Here is a 19,908-nt window from a genome sequence, read left to right as displayed (position 1 = left end):
TACCTACACTCCAGGGCTGTTCGTTACCAGGAATTTTACCTGTTCTTAACTCTAGGAGGCTATGGTCTGATCACAGGCTGCTCCCCACAGCCTCCCAAGGAAACACCGATGTGAATAAACCATGGCACCGCGGCTGAAAGGGATGAACTCAAATGACAGCAAAACGTTTTTTTAAATCATAATAAAGAGCTTATTCTGCACAATTAGAAAAGAAAGACACCAAACAACTTAAACATAATTTATGTACATTTATGGCTTTATACAATAATAGCAAAGATTGTTCTTGTGTAAGTACATCAGCATCATCAGGCACTTCTCAGAGTATTGGAACAGGAACATGGAATCTGCACTGTTACTAAACTCTAGTAGCAAAATGCAGGAGGGCATGACTACGTCCTGGCATGACTTTCATGGCCACACCTGGCCACACTGCCAGGCTGGGCACCACCCTCAAGGAGGAGGCCAAGAGTCACACCCGGCAGCTTTGTTTGCATAAACCGCACTGCGTTTTTTTACTGAATGATTACTCCCAAACTAAAACCAAAAGAGAAACTTCTCATTTAAAAGTCAGTTATAAATTAAGAACTCTTAAGAAGTGAATGTAAAAATTTCGTGGGAATAGGTAACATATATCCAGTAGTTGAACAAGTCTAAATTATATACCTTTGGAGAACTGTTTCATTTTAAGTGTCCTTCTCTTCTTGGGATGTTCCATTGATTTACCGCTCGCAGGGATATAACATTTGCTAATTTAGACTTTGTCAGTTTGTCAAAGTAGAATTTTCCATGTAATGTGTCTATTACCTAAATATATTCCATACACCTATATTACAGAAACAATACTTTATACTTAAAATATCTGAATAGCTCTATAATACAATATGCTTTTAATAACAGTACAAACCAGGGAAAAATAAATCAAACAAAGCTGCATAGGTGATATCATTTGCACATTTCACAAAGCAATCATGTACAATAACTGATATACTAATTTACTCTAGAAACTAGTCAGTATTCGTACAAAAAAAGAATCACCAGAGGTCACATAATGTTTTCAAAATAGACAAGGTGCCTTTCACTGGAGTTAACTGTACTCCAGAGAGCTAGCTACCAGGATTCATGTCAGAATTTCAACATGAAGAAAAATTTAAAGGGAAAAAAAAAAGCTATTTACACAGACGTGGGAGGAAGAAACACCTTTTTTAAAGTCACACTATGAAGCAATAAGATACTATAGTGATATTAGCTGCTGCTGTCTCTGAGCTCCTGTGTAATGACATGGGAGTAGAAGTGGTAGAAGTAGTAACAGAAAGAAGAGTACTCTGCACCAACAAGTTGTTCCATATGCAGAGGCACTGCTGAGAGAAACTAGGATTTCTAAAACCAGACATATTTTGGAGTGTCCAAGAATGAAGATGGTTAGAGAGGCGGTTGTTTAATGAATTTTCAAAATAATACAAGTTACAGTGGGAAGTTTGCCACAGGGCTGGCCTCCTGTAAGAAATCTATCAGGGACACTTATGTTCTTGTTAGACAAACAGGAAAAACCAAGCCAACAGAGATGCAATTCACAGACAAGACAAAGCAAATGGGATTTGGGCTAAGTACATAGAAATCAGAGCCTTTTCAAGCAGGCAAGAGGAACATTTTTGTTCAGCTGTTTGTTTTATTTTGCTGACTTCAGGCATCCACATGACTTGAAAATACCAATGCTATAAGTGGGACACAAAGCCAATTAACTTGGTCTGTCAGTTACAGGTAACTGGAAAATATTAAAACTTAATGATCAGAATTACAGTTTAGGTTGCTAAAATGCTAAAGCAATACTTAACTTATGCAAAGGCTTTTAAAAAATGAATTCAAGTATATAACTTACAGCTGATTTGTTGATTTTCAAATTAATTGCCCCAATTTTTAAACAGGTTCTTTTCCATTTGGTAGCCATCTGTACCCTCACGAACACAAAGCATTCTACAAATCACTTAAGTCTCATTTGTAATCCCCCCACCATCACCATCCCGCCCCAACTTACTCTCCATAGTGTGCTACGTAATCTGCAGGACAGAGGGAAAGAGCAATGAAGTGTGAGTGTTGACATAACCCTTCAAGGCAGAGCTATAAAACCAACTTCCATCTAGACAAAAAAAAGAGCACAGAATTATGAGGGAAAACTTTTGCTGAAGCTCAACTTAAAATGGTTGTTGATCAAAACCCCCGGTTTGAGAAAGGAGTAGTTTTAGATGCAGATCTCCCTTTCTGATCTACAAACATTACAAGGGGTCACAGGACTAACTGCCAGGACAAGCAGACAGGTAACTATCAGAAGACTCAATGCTATGCAGTATGTTTAGTTCACAAAGTAATAGCAGGTGTAATTTCTTTAAAATACATACATAAAAACGTATCAAGTTCTCCTAAACATGAAACACAAAATGTCCTTAACTACACATCACTCTCCTGCCAAAATAGGGCCAGGAACATTGAGTATGCAAGTACTAGTTACAATGATTTTAAGATTAGTCAGAAACATCACCAAGCAACATCCCAAAGTGTACAAACCAGTTAAGCACATACAAAATTAGTACTAATCCAGTTAAAATACAAAATGAAAATTATGGATGTTGTCTCAAATATCTGGAATTCTACAAATTTACAAGCATACTGTAACAAAGTAGACTCTAGTTTTAAGAAAACATTACAGTTCAATATCTATTCCAAAAATGATCTCAAATCCCAACAATAACATCAAAAATCATTTATCTGGAAATTAGAACCATTTATATGTTTGTACAAATTTGCAAATAACAAAATAAACAAACAAAACAATAGAAAAGACCTGTACAAGGCTGGGGTTTACTCTTTTTCCAAAAGAGTTTGACAAGTTCATTAAGTCAGCAGATTGATGACAGATTATTGGTTCTCATGTGAATTATATGGCAAAATGAACAGGTCCAAAGCTGTTCAATGAAGGTGCAGAATGGAGAGCTTGGTTCTCTGTGACTCGTTAGTTCAGCAGAACACAGGTAGTACAAACAAAAGTTTAACTTATCAAGGACATGAGACCATCACAGTATTACAAAAAGAGTATAAACTTTCCTTGGACCAAATGGATATTTTTAAAAAAGCACACACACACACAAATATAATTCTGCAGCTACTGCTTATATATAAAACTTAAAAGCACACCAGGATCCGAAAGTCTTTTCTGCAGTTATATGGTGTAGTGAGAGTTTGGCACTTGATTGTAATGAAATTTCCAATGGCACAGTCCTTATCTACAGCAGCACATAACCTGCAAACATTGGGCAAACATCCTGTACAGGAAAAGTGTCTTCGCTGCCAAGTCTGACGAAAGGAAAAAAAAAACGTTTTGTTGTTTTTTGTTTTAATCAAGAAAATGAAAAGATGGGATGAAGGACATCTTTGGACTTCTCTCAGTTCCTGCTGTCAGACAATCTGAAATACTTCTAAGTGTAGCCTAAGGAAAAAACAAACACACACACACACAAAATTAAAAGGAAATAGCCAACTTAAAATCAATGCAACTTAACATATTAGTGAAATACTGGGGGGAGGGGAATTGCTAGAACTTTCTCAAACAGCTCTGAAATCATTCAATGGGGGGAATTCCACTTTAAAAACCCTTCATCATTTGATTTACATCAAATGTATTCATTTATTAAAGAGCTACTAAAAAAGATGCAGCCACCTAACTGTTAAAAGAAAATCTTTAAAACAGTTACAGGAAGGTTCCATGTTTAAACTCAAAAGAAAAATTTGTAAGCTATAAAAGGGGTGAAGAATGAATAATAAAAGATGCCTCTCCACAAGAGGTAGCTAGTTGACCTTTAAAAAGTCACAATGGCCCTAGCTGGTTTGGCTCAGTGGTTAGAGTGTCAGCTGCTGGACTGAAGGGTCCCGGGTTCAATTCCAGCCAAGGGCACGGGCACGTACCTCCGTTGCAGGCTAGATCCCTGGCCTCTGCTGCGGTCGGGATACGTGTGGAAGGCAACCAATCAATGTGTCTCTCTCATATCGATGTTTCTCTCTCTCTCTCTCTCTCCCTTCCACTCTCTCTGAAAAACTATCCTCCGGTGAGGATTAAGAAAAAAAAAAGTCCTAACCATGAAAGATAGATGGCAAGTTACAGTGTTCCCCCCTTTTAAGTTCTGTTTGCAGGTCTTCTGCTAGTGGGGTGATCTTACCTGCTCACTAACTCACTCTTAGCCTGACACCCAGCTATGTGTCGTCGTCTTGACACTGTGTGGGAAGCTTTGGTTGGGCAACACATTGTCAAAATTAAAATCCAATGTATCTCCATCCATGAGGTCATTCCGAATGATGGACTCCATGTCACAGTCCAAACGCTCTATAAACATGCCATCCAAGTCACTTGGGAGCTTCTCCTGGTGGAGAATGCCCATTCTGCCATAGCCGTTGCAGCTGCTCACTGAAGAGTAGCCCCCATGGGTGTTCATCTGCATGGGATGGGGCAGAGGCACTTGTAAAGCTGTCTTCACTGGGGCCAGGCGGTTCATACCGGAGGTGTGGGGCATGGTGTTAACCGCGTGGGGCAAGGCACGCCCATTAACTACAGATGTTGGCTGAGCATGTCCAGGGTGGGTATGGGAGCTGGGATTCATCATTTTGTTATGAGATGCCTGGCTGCCATAGCCTGGCATGACCGAATTAGGGCCCATCAACACATTCTGGCCCAGGACCCGGCTATTAGGTTGGGCCACCCCAGGATCAACTGGTGCCATAATGTCATTATGGGGAGGCGAGTCAGAAGTAAGTAATTCCTTCAAGAGTCCTGGTGCACAGTTATACTGATTCATACCTCCATAGCTTGATTTATTGTCCTGAAGTGTTTGCATTGACATCTGGGGCAAGGGGCTCATGTTGGATTGGCCATAGGTATATTTTTGGTAGTTTGGACTGGGTGAATTCAGACTGGTGTTTGGCGGTGCAAAAGAGTAGCATGGTGTCTGTTGCATCATGGTGCCAGGTGAAGACTGGGTTGAAACAGTTAATGATGGTGGCGATGACAGGAGATTGAGATTATCCAAAAGGTTTTCCATGTTTTCGGGATTGCTTATCTCTGACAAACTGGGCAGAGTAGAAGCCATCTTTGCAGCAGAGGGTGGGTATACCATTGAATGCACATCTCCATCTCCAAGATCATCCTGTTCCGTCATAATGGGAGAAAGCCTCCCACTAATAGTACTAGCATTTGAGCTAGTTCGAGGGCGAAATGTACTCCAGTTATCAAAGTCATCATTGCTGTGAGAGCCAGGGCTGGCAGGCCATTTAGAAAACTGAGACCCTGGGCTGTCCCCAGCACCTTCTGGACCAGACTGGAGGGATGCTTTTTTCTTGGCCGCTCGGCCTCGGCTCTTAGAAAATTTACTGTTGTTGTCCATGGACGCAGCTCTTCTCCTGGGAGATTTTCCACTCTTGCCTCCCTCTGGGTTGAGCATCCACCAAGAACTTTTTCCAGTTCCTTCATTCTGCACACGGATGAACTTGCTGTGCAGGGACAGATTATGACGAATTGAATTCTGTAAAGCAAAATATCATGTTAGAAATATAGTACTTCTCCAACTACATGGAAGAACAGATTTCAACCCATACAGTCAGAGCGGTTCTGAAACCCACTACAAAACAGCTCAAACCAGTATAGGAAAAATATTATCTTAAAAATAGTACCTGTATCTTGATAAGGAAACAAAATTAAATATGATTAAAAATACCTTCTTTTATATAAGTATATTTTATAGGGAAATTACAGAAACTGGTTTTAAAACCACTTAAATTTTTAGTTACAGTCAGTGCTATGCAAATAGTACTTCCTAACAAAGTGCTATAAAAAACTCTTTCCATTCTATCGCCCTTAAACCTACTGCCAATTCTCTTTAAGACTGCACATATGCCATTTACTCAAAGTGAGAAGTTTTGCATTGCTGGGCCTACATGATTATGGAAAAGAAAGAAATGAAGCAGCATTTTTTCTTAGTCAAAAATTAAAAGCCTGAAAACTCTAAGACTTAGATTCATTTAAACCCTTAAAGTACATTAGGCAAATACAGGTGAATATAAGAAAAAACTAGGCCTTTTTTTTTTTTAATTTTAGAAAGTTGAACTACTCTCCCAAAGAAGAAAAATTTAAATTCAAGTGTTATTTGCTATCCCTTTCTCCCCCAAATAAGCAGTAGTTATACACCAACTAACCCAAGGACACTACATCAGAAGTTATTCTCTGTCCAGAAAGACAACCTGGGAGGGGAGGAAGAAGTGGAGAGTACAAACAGCTTGAGGCTTCAACCTGCTAAGTATAGCTTCATGGCTGAACTGTGCCACATATACCCCTAGGACAATTAGTAGAGAGAAAAAAAATTAACCTTTTTTGAGCATTTAGGTGACTCTGCTACTCACTAGCTACATAACCTCATGAAATTGCTTGGCCGCTATGGAATAAAAAATGCTCAGTGGTGTCTGGTACATGGTAAGAGTCACCAAGAAGAATGTATTAGATCCCAACTTTAGAGACACAAGTTTTCACCCGTCTAAGCCCTGTTCCCTTCCTCCTATTCACTAGGGTGTGGGTGGGGGTATTACAAACATAAACCCACAACTCCAAACACACAGAACAGAGCTGGAGATAGTCTCAAGTTCCAGTAGGAACAGTCAAGCCAAACTGCAAACAAGGAAGCCCCAAATTGACTTCCCTACTGGACACACAGTAAGACTGCCAGCATCCAAAGAGCTTCTGGGACATACGGAGAAGGAAAAGTGGGCTCCTGAGACAGAGGTCTTTGTCTTACAGCTTTTTGTCTCCAGCACAGAACAGAGCACAAAGTAGACTCTCACTACCTGCTCACTGAGCAGTGTCTGTCGTCAGGGCCCTAAACCCAAGTCCAGGAGCAAGATTCTCCAAGTGTCCTAGAACACAGGGAGCAGGGCTGAGCACAGGGCCCAGCTGACAGAGCCCCGTGGACCTGTCACCCCTCTCCCTGACCAAGAAAAGGCCCTGGGGCTAGATTTGTGGTCACCTCAGGATTTAGCCACAATGTCCATATCCTCATGCCATCAATATGCCAATCACTGCACCAGAACAAAGGCTGTGTATGGCAGGACGAAGCCATAGCTCCAACACAAACCATCAACTCATGGTGGGGGTTTTTTCTCACTAAAAGAAGGTAGAAAACAGAATGGGGGAAACTTTCACTTTCTAAAAGGAGATTTAAAAGTCAGAATGAGACTGGACAGTCAGGGCTGAGAAACTCACATTTCAAAATGCCCTCTGACCCTCTGTACTACATTCCACCCAAGGGTTGCAACACAGCAACTATGTGACAAGCCCTTCTGCCAGGGCACAAAGAGAGTGCGGGTCAGAAACGGCCCTGAACAGGGTCTTCAGCCTGGTTGCTGGGCAGGTGTGTCAAGTGAATTACAGTGAGAGTTCTTTGTTCCTAAGACTTTCCTCTTCCTTTCCACCTAAGGATCTGTCCTCAAACTCAAGACTTCCTAAAAGAGGCTAACTACTATGTTTCCCTAACGTCCTATTTTATTCCCATGCACCGTATGGGAAGGTTTTACACATACATGATCCCACAGTCACAGCCTCATCTGCTGGGCCAAGCAACACCAGCAAAATAAGTTCCAAATTCCTCCTTAAAGAAGCAAGTCTGTCCCTGGGGTTGACCAGAATGGAGTTAAGTACTCTGACCCTGTGACATGTTCTCAAAGTCTGGGCATCTGTACAATATTCCATGATGACTACCTTGTTCTTTGAACACAACAGACACACACACAAGCTACAATGAAGAAATCTCCAGAGAAAAGGAAGCCTTACTCCTGCCCGTGTCACATTTAGTTAATGATAAAGTGGAAAGATCTTCTTAGATAGTATAACTTCCTGGCTGTCTTCACTGACTGGGGGAGGGGGTGGTGTAGCTCCCCAACATTTATAATTGGATCAGATCATTTGCAACTGCAATTGGGGGACATTTTTAATAAGACTGCAGAATACAAGATGATGAAATATTTTTCAAAAATTCAGGAAGCATTCACTAACTCAGATGGGACATACATTAACTCACTAATCAGACTTACAAAAAAAAAAAAAAAAAAAGGTCCCACAGCAATCCCTTATCACAACATTATGCTACATATTTTTCTAAGAGGACATTTGAGGTCGCTCTTTGAGTAATAGAGCTGTCTCCTAACTTTGCCAACAATTAAAAAAAAATTTTCCGAACAGGAAAAGGTTTTCTGTGCAGGGCTTGTTACATAAATTCCTGTTTTTCACACAGCCAGCAGGACATTAAAGAAGCTATGATTTCCAGGGGAATGGGGGTGGGGGTGTTGAATAGGTAAATCTTGTAAAAAAAATATGTGTTGCTATTTAATGATGTTATGTCTGCAAGTCTCTGCCGGACATGGCCAAGGCCAGAGGAAAGTGTGGTTCATCCATGGAACCATGCAGCAGAACCACAATGCACTGTCAGTGCTCTGAGATAGTCAGTTCTTGAACTATGACAACTATTTTGTGAGGAAAGAGGCAGGATGTGAGGACAGAAAACTCATGCACTGCAAACCACTTACCCAAATCCTGAGTTTCTGCATAACACCATTAAAGAAAAAGGAAAGTCAGCAAATTTCCTCTCCACTAGCTGTATTTCTCTGCAGCCCCAGCTTTCTGCTAACGCAGAGCTGGCTTTCTTTCCTCTGAACATATCTCCCTCTGCAACCTGCTCCCCGACTCTACCCTGCCATCTGCATGCTTGGCCACTCCAAGCAGTGCAGTACATTCTTCTTGGGAATCCTGATCCAATAAACTCCATGGATCACGTGAGTGAAGGGGTCTCCTGGACATGACATGCACTTGCTTGTTCAATCTGCTCTGCTGGGTGTTTCTAACTCTCAGGTGTTCTGTTTTATGTACTCTACAGACTGGATTCCAAGCTCCTTAAAGGGCACAGGGCTAAAGTTTGTTTTTATTTCCTAATCTCAAATCCCCTAAAATGCTCTAAACACAAGATACAGTCAATGACTGTTGATTAACATCCCCAAACAGTACAGGGAAGATGTAATGTCTTACACACTTTTTATCCATCCATCCATGTACCAATTCATGCCAAGTAACATTTACTGGGACCTATTTTCTGCTATGTGTAGCAAAGGACAAAAGAAGGAATTAGACACAGATTCTGCCCTCCATGTGGTTTATGATCTACCTAGGGAACAGGTCTACCTAAACACACACTCAAGACAGAAATTGATGCACAAAGGACTATCCAGGAGCACCAACTTTTTCCCACCAAAGGTCACACACACACCCCCCACCAACCTCAGTCTCAGCCCAAGTGTCCCTTCCTTCCAGAAGCATTTCCTGATAATGCCAACCCATCCTGCAGCTCTCTAACAAAGGACCTTGTTTACTCACCATAATTATGATTCTGCTATGTCTGGTCCCTTGGGGGCATGTGTGGCTCCCCACTACACTGTAAGCTGCATGAACTCAGGGACCTGGTCTGTCTTCTTGTACACTGTATCCTCACAGCTCCATCACCAAGAAGGCACTCAAGTATCTGTTGAATGGATTAACAGGTCCTACATTTACGGGGCTGTTGTGAAGATTAAATGAGATAACACATGTTAAGTGCTTACCTCAATCAATATTAGCTGATGTTGTTATTATTAGCATGATGGCATCTATAAAATAACATGTCTACATTTTAGAGACTTATCTAGATTATAAACATTAGTCTCACTTCTTTATAATCATACCTTTGCACTGTTTCTACTAACATGAGGCTTTTACATGTTAGTTACTAGAAAAATAGACCAGTTTGGGGGTTTCTCAGATGTTAACATAGGAATTCAGATACTAAAGCTCTTCTGTGAACATACTTGCCGGTCAGTGTTATCAGAATTCTAAAGTCTTTTTAAGGTGTTGCTGCAGAGCCTTGTGTGTGGGCATCATACACAGCTGTGGGCTCTCTGGATGCAGTCAGTGTGTGACAGGGAAGACGTGGCCAGTGAGCAGGACTACTTCAACAGGTCACAGTCTGGCATCTCTGGGGGAGATGGTGACGACTGAGATCTGGTGGTCCGCCATCTGCCTTGCTAGAGAAGCTGGCCCCCTAGAGAACCTGAGGGAACAGGATAGGAACCTCACCCCCCACCAGGATGCTCTTAGCACCCACCACTGTCTAAAGCAATAATCAGCCAGCCATTAAAGTGTAAGAAGAAATCTTTATACCTTTCATTTACTTGTTTTTACCTCATTTTTAAAAAATTTATATTTGCAAATGTGTTATATAATATACACAATATATTGGTATAGTATAAATGAATAAATGTAATACCGAAAGGGTATATAATTTTTACAAACACATTTAAGGCCACTAGTCTTATTATAGGAGACTTCTAGCAGACTAGAAACTCCAACAAAAAATCTAGCCCTAGAGTCAAGTCTAATAAACTCTTTGGCCTCCCAGTCCTGGGTTTTAGAAATGGCCTGGTCCAGCCCTGGGTTTGCACCTCTCCTCTCCTCCCATACCATGACACTGCTCATTACCCTGGGTTTCCCTGGACTCCGACCCTCCTGAATCCTATTCTTCTGGCCTGAACTATAGCTAGGCTCCATCTAGCCTATTCACTGCTGTACGTGGAGATCACCACCTCTCAGCCATGGGTCTGCCCATCACTGCTGTGCTCCACTTTTCTTTCTGCTTAGCAGTACTAAGACTTCTCTGGTCTCTGTGTTTAACCAAAATAAAATAAAACCATCACTTAACCTGAACACATCCTGCTCATGAACCCCTGGCCTTCAAACTTTATATCTGTATTATTTTACAGAGTTTACAAACTGCTTTCAACATATTATCTCATTCCACCCTTGAAGGAGCCCCATATAAGGCAGGTGTTATTGGCCCAGTTTCAGAAAAGGGAAACTGAGGCTCAGAAAATGAACTGTCCATCTAGAACACACACCAAGGTTTTAAGACTCTGCATGCAACCCCTACCAGCTGGAAAACAAGCTCCTTGGCTTTGCCATCATTAAGAAGACTGAGGTTACATGTGTGCATCTTATGGGAGCAGAAATAATTCTGTTTACAAATATTAGTTTATGAAAGTTGTTTTCTGCCTCAATGAGTAATAAGTTTTAAAAATATAATTTGCTTTTAATTCTGATGGTTGCTCTTTGTGGGCAGCAGCTGAAGTGTGAATTTCAGATGTGAACACTGCCCTGGAGAAAGTTGTGTAAAGAGGCTATGGGAACCCACAAGGAAAATGGAAAGGTACCCACGGGCCACCACAGCTTAGAGTTGCCCGTGGTCCTGGGAGAGGGTGGATGTAAGCAACATTCACCAAGTCAAACAAAACAATTTCTAAGACACTGTAACACATGACTAAATGAATTTGGTGGTCTGGAAATTGTACAGATTCTTTCAAAATGCTAGCAAACCTAGGTTTTTCCAGAAGCATTTTATCTAATTTCTGTGAACTTTGTCAATGTATGCAATTGTTTTGTGTAACTCTGCGTATGAACTTTACTCGCTCCTCCTGCTTCCTTTCTTTTACACCATCTCTTCCTGCACTTCTACAAATGAAAACAAACTAAGGAGAAAGTAGGAATAATCTCTAGTCAACAGAGTACCCATTAGAGTTGCTAATAAAACAGCTTTGCAAAATAATCCATTTTGCATGCAAACAAAGAAGACGTGACCTTTTGCCAATAGTTCTTTTTACAAGTGATGTCAATGGACAGCATATAAATTCAACTTTTAAAAGTGTTGTAAGTTCAGCTGTAAATAGCTAACCTACAAAAGCTTACACATTAGGTCCCAACATTCAGCTTTCCTTTCATAAGATTGATTTCAATTCCCAGAAACCTGTCCTTCTTGCCCAAACATCAATGATCCCAAAGACCGGTCTCCACACCCTAGTTGCACTGAGGACTCGTGCTACTCCAGTCATTCCAGGGCTGTAGACGAGGTCTTGCAGCCTCGTAACACTTTCGAGCTGGAGGTCATCTGGCCTAACACCCTCATTTTATATTAGAAAAGACAGAGTTCAGAAAGATTAAAATGCAGATAAAAAGCTTATGTGTGTTCGTTTACAAAAAGCAGAACCACAAGGGGCTTTATTCCTAGAAGAATGTAAAACAAGAATCAAGAACATGCAATGTTCCTCCCCCTACCAAACCAATTCCTAGCTATAGATTCTCTAAAGGGTATAGATACATATTTAGCTCTAAAAAGCTTTATCTCTGATTCAGATCATTCTAAAAGAAGGAGACTACAACTACATTAAAGCAGCTTCTACTTAAAAAAAAAAAAGGCATGGGGGAGATTATGTGCTTATGTAAAACAATACCAAGAAGACAAATGTAAGAACTCTAAAGTGCCACAAGAACCTTTGTATTTGGGGGAGGCACATAGGGAGGTGGAACCCAAGGTCAGACTGACTGTGGGGTCACTCTGAGTGAGTCACTTGTTCTCACTCAGCCTCAGTCTTGACATCTATAAAACAGAAATGAATGTTACAGAGGATTGCTAGGGAATGATAGGTATAATATACATGGCAAGTGCCCATCACCTGGCACAAAGCTGAGGAAATAAAGGTTGGTTATTTAGTGATAGACAGTAAAGGGGTATATAAACAGGAATTTTTAAGCCATCATGAATGGTTACAACTTGATTAAACACTATTCATCATAAACTTCCTGTTTAACAGGCAGCTAGCCTTCCTCAGGCTTGTTTTATGTCCTCCCAACTGAGCTGCAATCCTTCTTTTACACAAAAATTGTTTCTCCTCTTAAGATTTTACATTTAAAAGTTTGGTCATTTAACTTGCATGATCTATTAACTTTTTGGGTGACCTATGCTAGAATACATGTGTATCTGAAAAGTTATTCAAGAGGGAGATACACCAATTGACTGATGACAGATTATATCCAGAATGATGCAATTATTGTTAGAATGATGTTCTTTCTCATTTCTTCTCACACACTAGTTACCCACCACCCTTCACTTCACAAAGAGCAAAGCCAAAGAGGTGGGGGACTTCAATAACATACTGGTAAAGAAATGAGTTGCAAGTGAATGGGACTGTGGTATTAGAAAACAAATACCTAGCCAAGGAGGGGCAAGTAAGAAGCCCTGTGAGGGAAAAATAGGCGACACTACACAGTTTGATCTTTAATAAGCTCTCATATTAGCCAAACGCCAAAATATTTCAGTCACCTATCAGCCAGTAACCTCATATATAGAGAATTTAAGAAACAGAAAAATCACTTAATGATATTAAAATGATCCCAAGCTTTTGCTTCTCAGAAGGTCATAATTAAAAAGAAGCACAGTGATTTCCCTTCTGTGTTCCATAGGAAAACCCATTTCAGAGAAAGCTACCATTTCATGAAAGGAAGGGCAAAGCCCTTAATTTTCAGAATGTGAAAATGGAAGTCTTTCCTATACCATTCAGTGCCATGTGCTGTTTTACACACTGTCTATCAGAAACTAGGAACCCTAAGAGACAAAACCCAAAAACAATCCAGGTGAGGTTGAAACCTCAGATACAAGCATCTTCCCTTCTTCCAGGCCATGAGTCATTTATCTTAATTACTTTCCTTCTATAACCTCCATAAAAGTTGCTAATGTCAGCTCCTGTTTAAGTCTGGAAACAGAGACTACCTCACACTGTCATATACTTGGGCCTGACATTACCATAACAAGCCAACAAGACCAACTTCTAAAGTGAGTGTCATCAAGCCTGGCTAATAAGGTCCCAATGGTGGATACACAGACTAAATTTCCTTTACCTAAAATTCTTTAAAAAAATTTTTTTTTTTTAAGGGTACTGTAGGCTACTAAGGATTCCCAAGTGGAGCTTAGTTTCTGTACAGCAGCACGCAAGCATCCTTGGTGACCCTTTAACCTGCTTTACCTCCTTTCTCTGGGAAGCAGAGACCAGGCACTGCGGCAAGTCCAGAGCAGAGAGCCACAACTCCCCACCCTGCCCATCTGATGACCAAAAGGAGCCTATCCTTTCTGACACTTCTATTTAATTAGCTGCCCAGAATATGGACTCTTTTTTTGCTGCTCTTGCCTGGTGACTACCTCAGACACATAAGGCCTCACTCACCATAGCAAAATAATAAGAGGAAACCCATTTGTTGCTGATGTGATTCTGCTGTTTCCTAATGAAAATCTCTGTCTATTTTCTGGTCATACCATTTCTCTAATCTTCAATGGCTCTATAAATGCACCTCTTTACAATGCAATTTACTACCTGATGTATTCGGCTATCAGAAAAATGAGTAAAAACAAAATAGAAAAAACAAACAACATATTAGGATTTACTCTCTTCTGATGAAGAACTTAAATTAGGCATAAAATAAAACACAGCATATCAATAGTTTGATCAATTTTAACGTTTTCTACAGTTATTGGAAGACTAAAGTGAATTTTAAAGTATTTTGCCAGTAATGAGCCCATGAAACCTGTTCATGTTAGGTAAATGTTTACTCATGGTGTGTGCCCAAACAATTTATAAGAGTCAATGAAAAGCTTTCATGAACATATATTCAAAGTCAAGAACACTGAAACTTAGATTAAAATCTCAAGAATATCCTACCTGTAGGATGTACTTACTGTCTGGAAAATCTAGGGAAAATGAATCTACCAAATGCATAATCTATTTACCAAGAACTGTTACTCTCAGTAAACAGAATTAAAAAGTACAAAGTCTAGGTTTATGTGTGTTTTCTTCTGTTTTGGAACTCATATACAATAAATCCAGGTTACAAAAAGAAGAGCAAATTGCAATACAAATGTAATACTCTAAATTACATATTATTTGTGATATAGTTTTCTTAGTGGAACAGAATCTTGAAACCAGCTTGTTTGTCCATTATTCTGGCTAAGAAGCCTAATGAAACAATAATTTGTGATTGCTTAGTATACACTGTTTTAGGGTAACCTCACCAAAATTCTTAAGAGCTGGTCCCATGTCAAATAGCTATAAAAATTCACTGGCCGACCCAAACCACCATAATAAAGCAAATATCACAGTAAAGTGAGTCACAACAACTTGTTGCTTCCCAGTGCATATAAAAGTTAAAAATTACATTTACACTATACCATTAAGTGTGAAATAACATTATGTCTAAACAATGTATATACCTAAATTTAAAATACTTTATTGCTAAAAAATGCTGTCTGAGCCTGTTGGGAAAATAGCACCAACAGATTTGCTCAACACGGGGTTGCCACAAACCTTCCATTTGTAAAAAATGCAGTATCTGCAAAACACAATAAAGCTAAGTGAAATAAAATGGGGTATGCCTGTAATAGCTCTACTGCTCTACTCACCACACCTTCCTTCCAAACAACTAAGACTCCGTCAGGAGCCCACTTCAGGGACTCCAAAGAACCCCAAACAAATGTTTCAGAAATTCAGCTTTCATTAGGTTACCTAAAAGCCTACAAATATCATGAGCTCAAGGTTTTCCATATGTGTCCACCCTAAAACCACACTTTCCTACCAATAAAGACAGTCTGTATCTGAGGCCTACACTTAATTAAACTTCACAAGCACCATTTGTCCACGGACTCTCACAAAAATATGGTGCGCTGTGCTTATTTGTAAGACCAAGTTTCCTCCCCAATGTAAGCACTGTGAACAGCATTTTCACCTGCTTGAGAACTGCATCAACTGAACAGAGAAGGAGCCTGAGAAGTGTCCCCTCACTGCTCTGTTGTCAATGACACTCTACTGGAAGGAAGCATATTATGCTACTGTTGCCCACAGGACTTGCAGCCTAAATCAGGTCTCTAGTCAAGACCAAGGCCACCCTGGGAGAATGTGCTTCATGCCAAGATCATCCTGGGCTCGGAGGATGCCGGAAGGCTCCAAGTTGAGTTGGCCCTAAAACCATATTTAGATGACCTGGGTATATTCCGCTACAAATCTTTTGCGTTCCATTATTTTTGAGCTCAGTCCCAGGGCTAGACTAGTCTGTATTCCAGAGAGAAAGAGACAAAGTCAGGATAAAAAGGATCCTCACTTGAGTGATTAGCAAATCTTACCATCTGGAATATTTTACTTGTATTAAACTTTTTATTCTAATGCTACAGTTTGAATTCATGTCCTCTTTGGAAACATCAACAATAGTGTAGCCGAGAATTAAAAGTACAAGACTACGTTTATAAATCTCCAAAGACAACAACCTCACAGCTACTTTTGGTAGTTATATCATTTTTAAATGCACTGGTTGCACACAATACATTTATTGTTTTGAGTTGAAAGAACAAAGAGAATTTCATACAGTTAGCACTATCTTAAATATTTAGAGTAAAATTAAGCAAAGGAAGGATGAATAAATGATTAAATAAACCATTTTTTAGGATTCAAACCAATGGAAAGTTAGAAATTTTCACTCAAGACCATAGTTAGTAGTAGTACACATTAAATTCCTTTCATGGCCACTGTTTTCAGTGTTATCACTCTTTCCTCCAAAAGGGAACTGTGAACAGCAACCATTGTGGCTGAATTCTTGCAGGCAGTACAAATGTTTTGTATCTCTTCCAAACTACTGCATTCAAGGATACTCTGAACCACAGCTATAATTTCTACCACAATATGTGTATTAGTTTATTCACAGGTGCCTTTTCTCCACTTTCTTAATATTATGCATGTCAATAAGGTTCAGTATTGAGGGACTTCCAAGAAGTCAAGATCTTGTATTCTCTCCAAGTTAGGTCATTTATTCCATTTATGAATCTCAGCAACTTAGATGATGTCCCCCTTACCACTAGATAACCCAAAGAAGCATTGTGAAGACTAAAATGAGAATATGTTTGGAAACTACAGAGGCATATTAAAAATGTAAAAGATGCTAACAATTTCAAATATATTAGAGAATTCTAGAAATTGCTGATATTTTGGAACAAAAGCAAGATTTTCTAGTTGTTGTTAGCCCTATTACTGAAGATACATAAACAACTATGATCAGTGTTTAATATTAATTTACTGTCTTTTTTATTACTAAGACAAGAAATTTAGTTGAATTCTGACAACCTAGATAAAACTGTAATGGAGAATTGTTAGTGGTTGAACAAAGTTTGAAACAATCATTCTTTAGGGCAACCCTACAAGCTCTTCCCAAAATAAGATGTTTCATATTTTAACCACTTTTTAAAAGTCCATGACACATTTCCTTCAAACAATTCATTAAGACAATATATTGAATATAATGGATAACCATTTTAGTCCTCAAAGTAGCTATAAATTAAGCTGGAGTAGCATGTAATTTTAGAATATTTATCTTATTAAATCACTGAACTAAATGCTCAGTGTGTGGAGTGCTCAATCAAGATTAGCTATTAGTATTTGTGGAAAAAAATGTTTTAAAAGCACTACGAAGACATGTCTAGAGAAGAAAGAAGAGGTAAGTGTGACTGCATTTGAATTCAGACATAGAAAGAGGAGGAATAAGGTCGGAGGGAACTTGAAAAAACAAGATAGGAGCACGTATTGTATCCTGCATGCCACCCACAGGAGAGCAACTGAAATATCAGAATAAAGTTATAACCTGGTACATAGAGGAAAGCACCTACCTGTCTTCCCATGAGATGGTGGGAGAGGAGAGTTTGCGCTCTGATTGGAAAGCAGATATTTTTCACTATTCAAAAATTTAAATGTGGCCCAGCCAGCGTGGCTCAGTGGTTGAGCATGATCTATGAACCAGGAGGTAACAGTTTGATTCCCGGTCAGGGCACAACATGCCCGGGTTTCAGGCTCAAGCCCCAATAAGGGGCATGCAGGAGGCAGCTGATAAATGATTCTCTCTCATCATTGATGTTTCTCTCTCTCTCTCCCTCTCCCTTCCTCGCTCTGAAATCCATAAAAACATTAAAAATAGAGCAAGTAAATTTATTTTAAAAAATTAAATGTGGAGGCGTCTGTATTACTATGCAAATAAATTTTTGTTGATAAGCAAAAACATCTGAGGGAGGTGCCATCTTTTGGTCTGCTTCTTGTCAACCTAGAGAGGCGTCCTTAAGCTCCATCCTCTCAACAGGATGCTGCTGCAGCTTTTTCAGAGAGCTTAATGTCCCTGAGAAATGTTATCTACCCCCCTGAAAAAAATCACAGGGTTTTCTATTAAAGCAGCTGTTTGTTTTTGTCTCATGACTTGAATACTACTCAGTTGTTTTGAAACTCATGGCATAATCTCTGGTTTTTTTTCATAATTAGAGGAGGGCAGGATACTGAGCAGTGACCATTTGTTTCTAAAACAAATTTTAAAACTCTTCCTTCATGTTTTTTCATACTTTATCCATCATTTACAACATTTGGCAAACAAATTCAGTTCTTGCTTTTTCAAAGGTTTATTTTTGTTTCTTGAGGTCATTGTCTAGGCTTAACCATAACATCTTTCAGGTTGTTTTTTCAAAACAGCAAAAGGGAAATTAAAGGAAATAATGCCCTGCAATGTATCCATGCGCGGTTCAACAGAAACTCAGATAAAGCTATAACAAACTACTCATGAGTTAGTCAAGTAGTCAGTACTCTGGTGTTTATGAGATCCTGGACCAGGACTGATTGACCCAATGGCTCTACTTCACTGGTGTGAGGATAAACTGAGATGACATTTGGCTCCCCCCCATAATTCCACAGACAGCACTCCCTCCAACACACACACACACACACACACAGGTCTAAATCTTAGGAACTTAATTTTTAATGGCTGATTATCCCATCAGAATTTGTTTATACCTACATGATTATAGGTATAAATCCCATCCTCACCTTTCTTCCTCCACAGTCCAGATGCCCGGGCCTCTATCTACCTTCTTTCCTTTCTGTCACAAAATAAGTTAGTGCTATGCAACTTACAACCAAGTTTAAAAGTCACAAGTTACCAGCAAATAAAAAAGAGTAGCAGATGGTTTAAACATTTGGTAAAGATAGGTCACAAAGTCTAATTGTTTGATCACTCTTCTGGAGGACAGCTGAGGAATACGTGCTAGGAGAAATCAAACCGTAGGTCATTAACTTTCCCATCTATTTCACAGCACTTTCTCCTATGGGGATCAGGTCATTCTCCCACCAAAACACACAAAACCAAACACAGTACTTCTATTAACTCATTTTTCTATCTTCTGGATTTTAAAATGTCATATGTGAACTTTTGATCAACACTTAACTCTTAGAACGGCTTAGCTTAGGTAAGGGGGAAAGCAAGTATAGATTCTTTGGGAAAGGAAGGAGGGAGGGAGAAGGAAAGGAAGAAAAAAGAGAAATTATCAAGTATAATGTCCATTATCAGTTCTAAAAAGTTTGGCTTGCTTTCTTGGTTTGAGATTTCAATGCAAAATATAACCTATCATTTCTGCCTGGTTGGAACAATTTACTTCAAAATAAGAGTTTGGTTAAGAAATTCTACCTCTGCTAAAAGGAAGGAGAGGTGATTAATGGGATGAATTCCGAATCTGCCACTTGAACATTTACCACCAACCTCTCCTGCCCAACCCCATCATCAGCCAATCTACTGAGAGCAACAAATGCAAGCAAAGCTGAACAGTAAAGAAAAGCTGGGAAGAGGGGTGTTGCTGCAGCCAGCCTCACTCAGGGAGTGTGCCTTGTCAAACACCTGCAACGATGCGGCAGCATGCTGTTCTGGGTCCAAATTTCTTAAGTTCATCCTTGCTGAACAGTGCAGCTGTCACTCTGGCTACCGATCTTTACCTAACAACACTCACAACTGGTCCTAGAATGCGAATCCTGTTGGTTGAGAACTTTCCTGCGTTCTGGTTAAAAATTCCTACCTCATAAAGCTCCTGTTGAATTGCTGACAATGACATGATCACAAGGATTCCCCATGGCCACCTC

At 39.7% G+C, this 19,908-nt stretch overlaps 1 protein-coding gene across 1 annotated transcript in view; it reads right to left on the bottom strand.

Annotated features, from left to right (window-relative positions):
* Nucleotides 1-224: 224 nt before the first annotated feature.
* Nucleotides 225-19,908, bottom strand: part of FOXO1 (forkhead box O1) — a 95,708-nt gene continuing 76,024 nt past the window's right edge. The window contains exons 2-3 of the mRNA XM_087814353.1: nucleotides 4,206-5,561; nucleotides 225-3,478 (exon numbers count right to left, since the gene is read on the bottom strand). Of these exons, the coding sequence (XP_087670479.1) occupies nucleotides 4,224-5,561 (1,338 nt within the window). The 3' untranslated portion in view covers nucleotides 225-3,478; nucleotides 4,206-4,223. The remainder of the gene's footprint in view (nucleotides 3,479-4,205; nucleotides 5,562-19,908) is intronic.

This window comes from Miniopterus natalensis, chromosome 2, assembly GCF_054644295.1.
Source record: "Miniopterus natalensis isolate mMinNat1 chromosome 2, mMinNat1.hap1, whole genome shotgun sequence".
Lineage (NCBI taxonomy): Eukaryota > Metazoa > Chordata > Mammalia > Chiroptera > Miniopteridae > Miniopterus > Miniopterus natalensis.
Note: the sequence above shows the minus strand (reverse complement) of the source record. Positions and strands in the feature narration are given on the sequence as shown.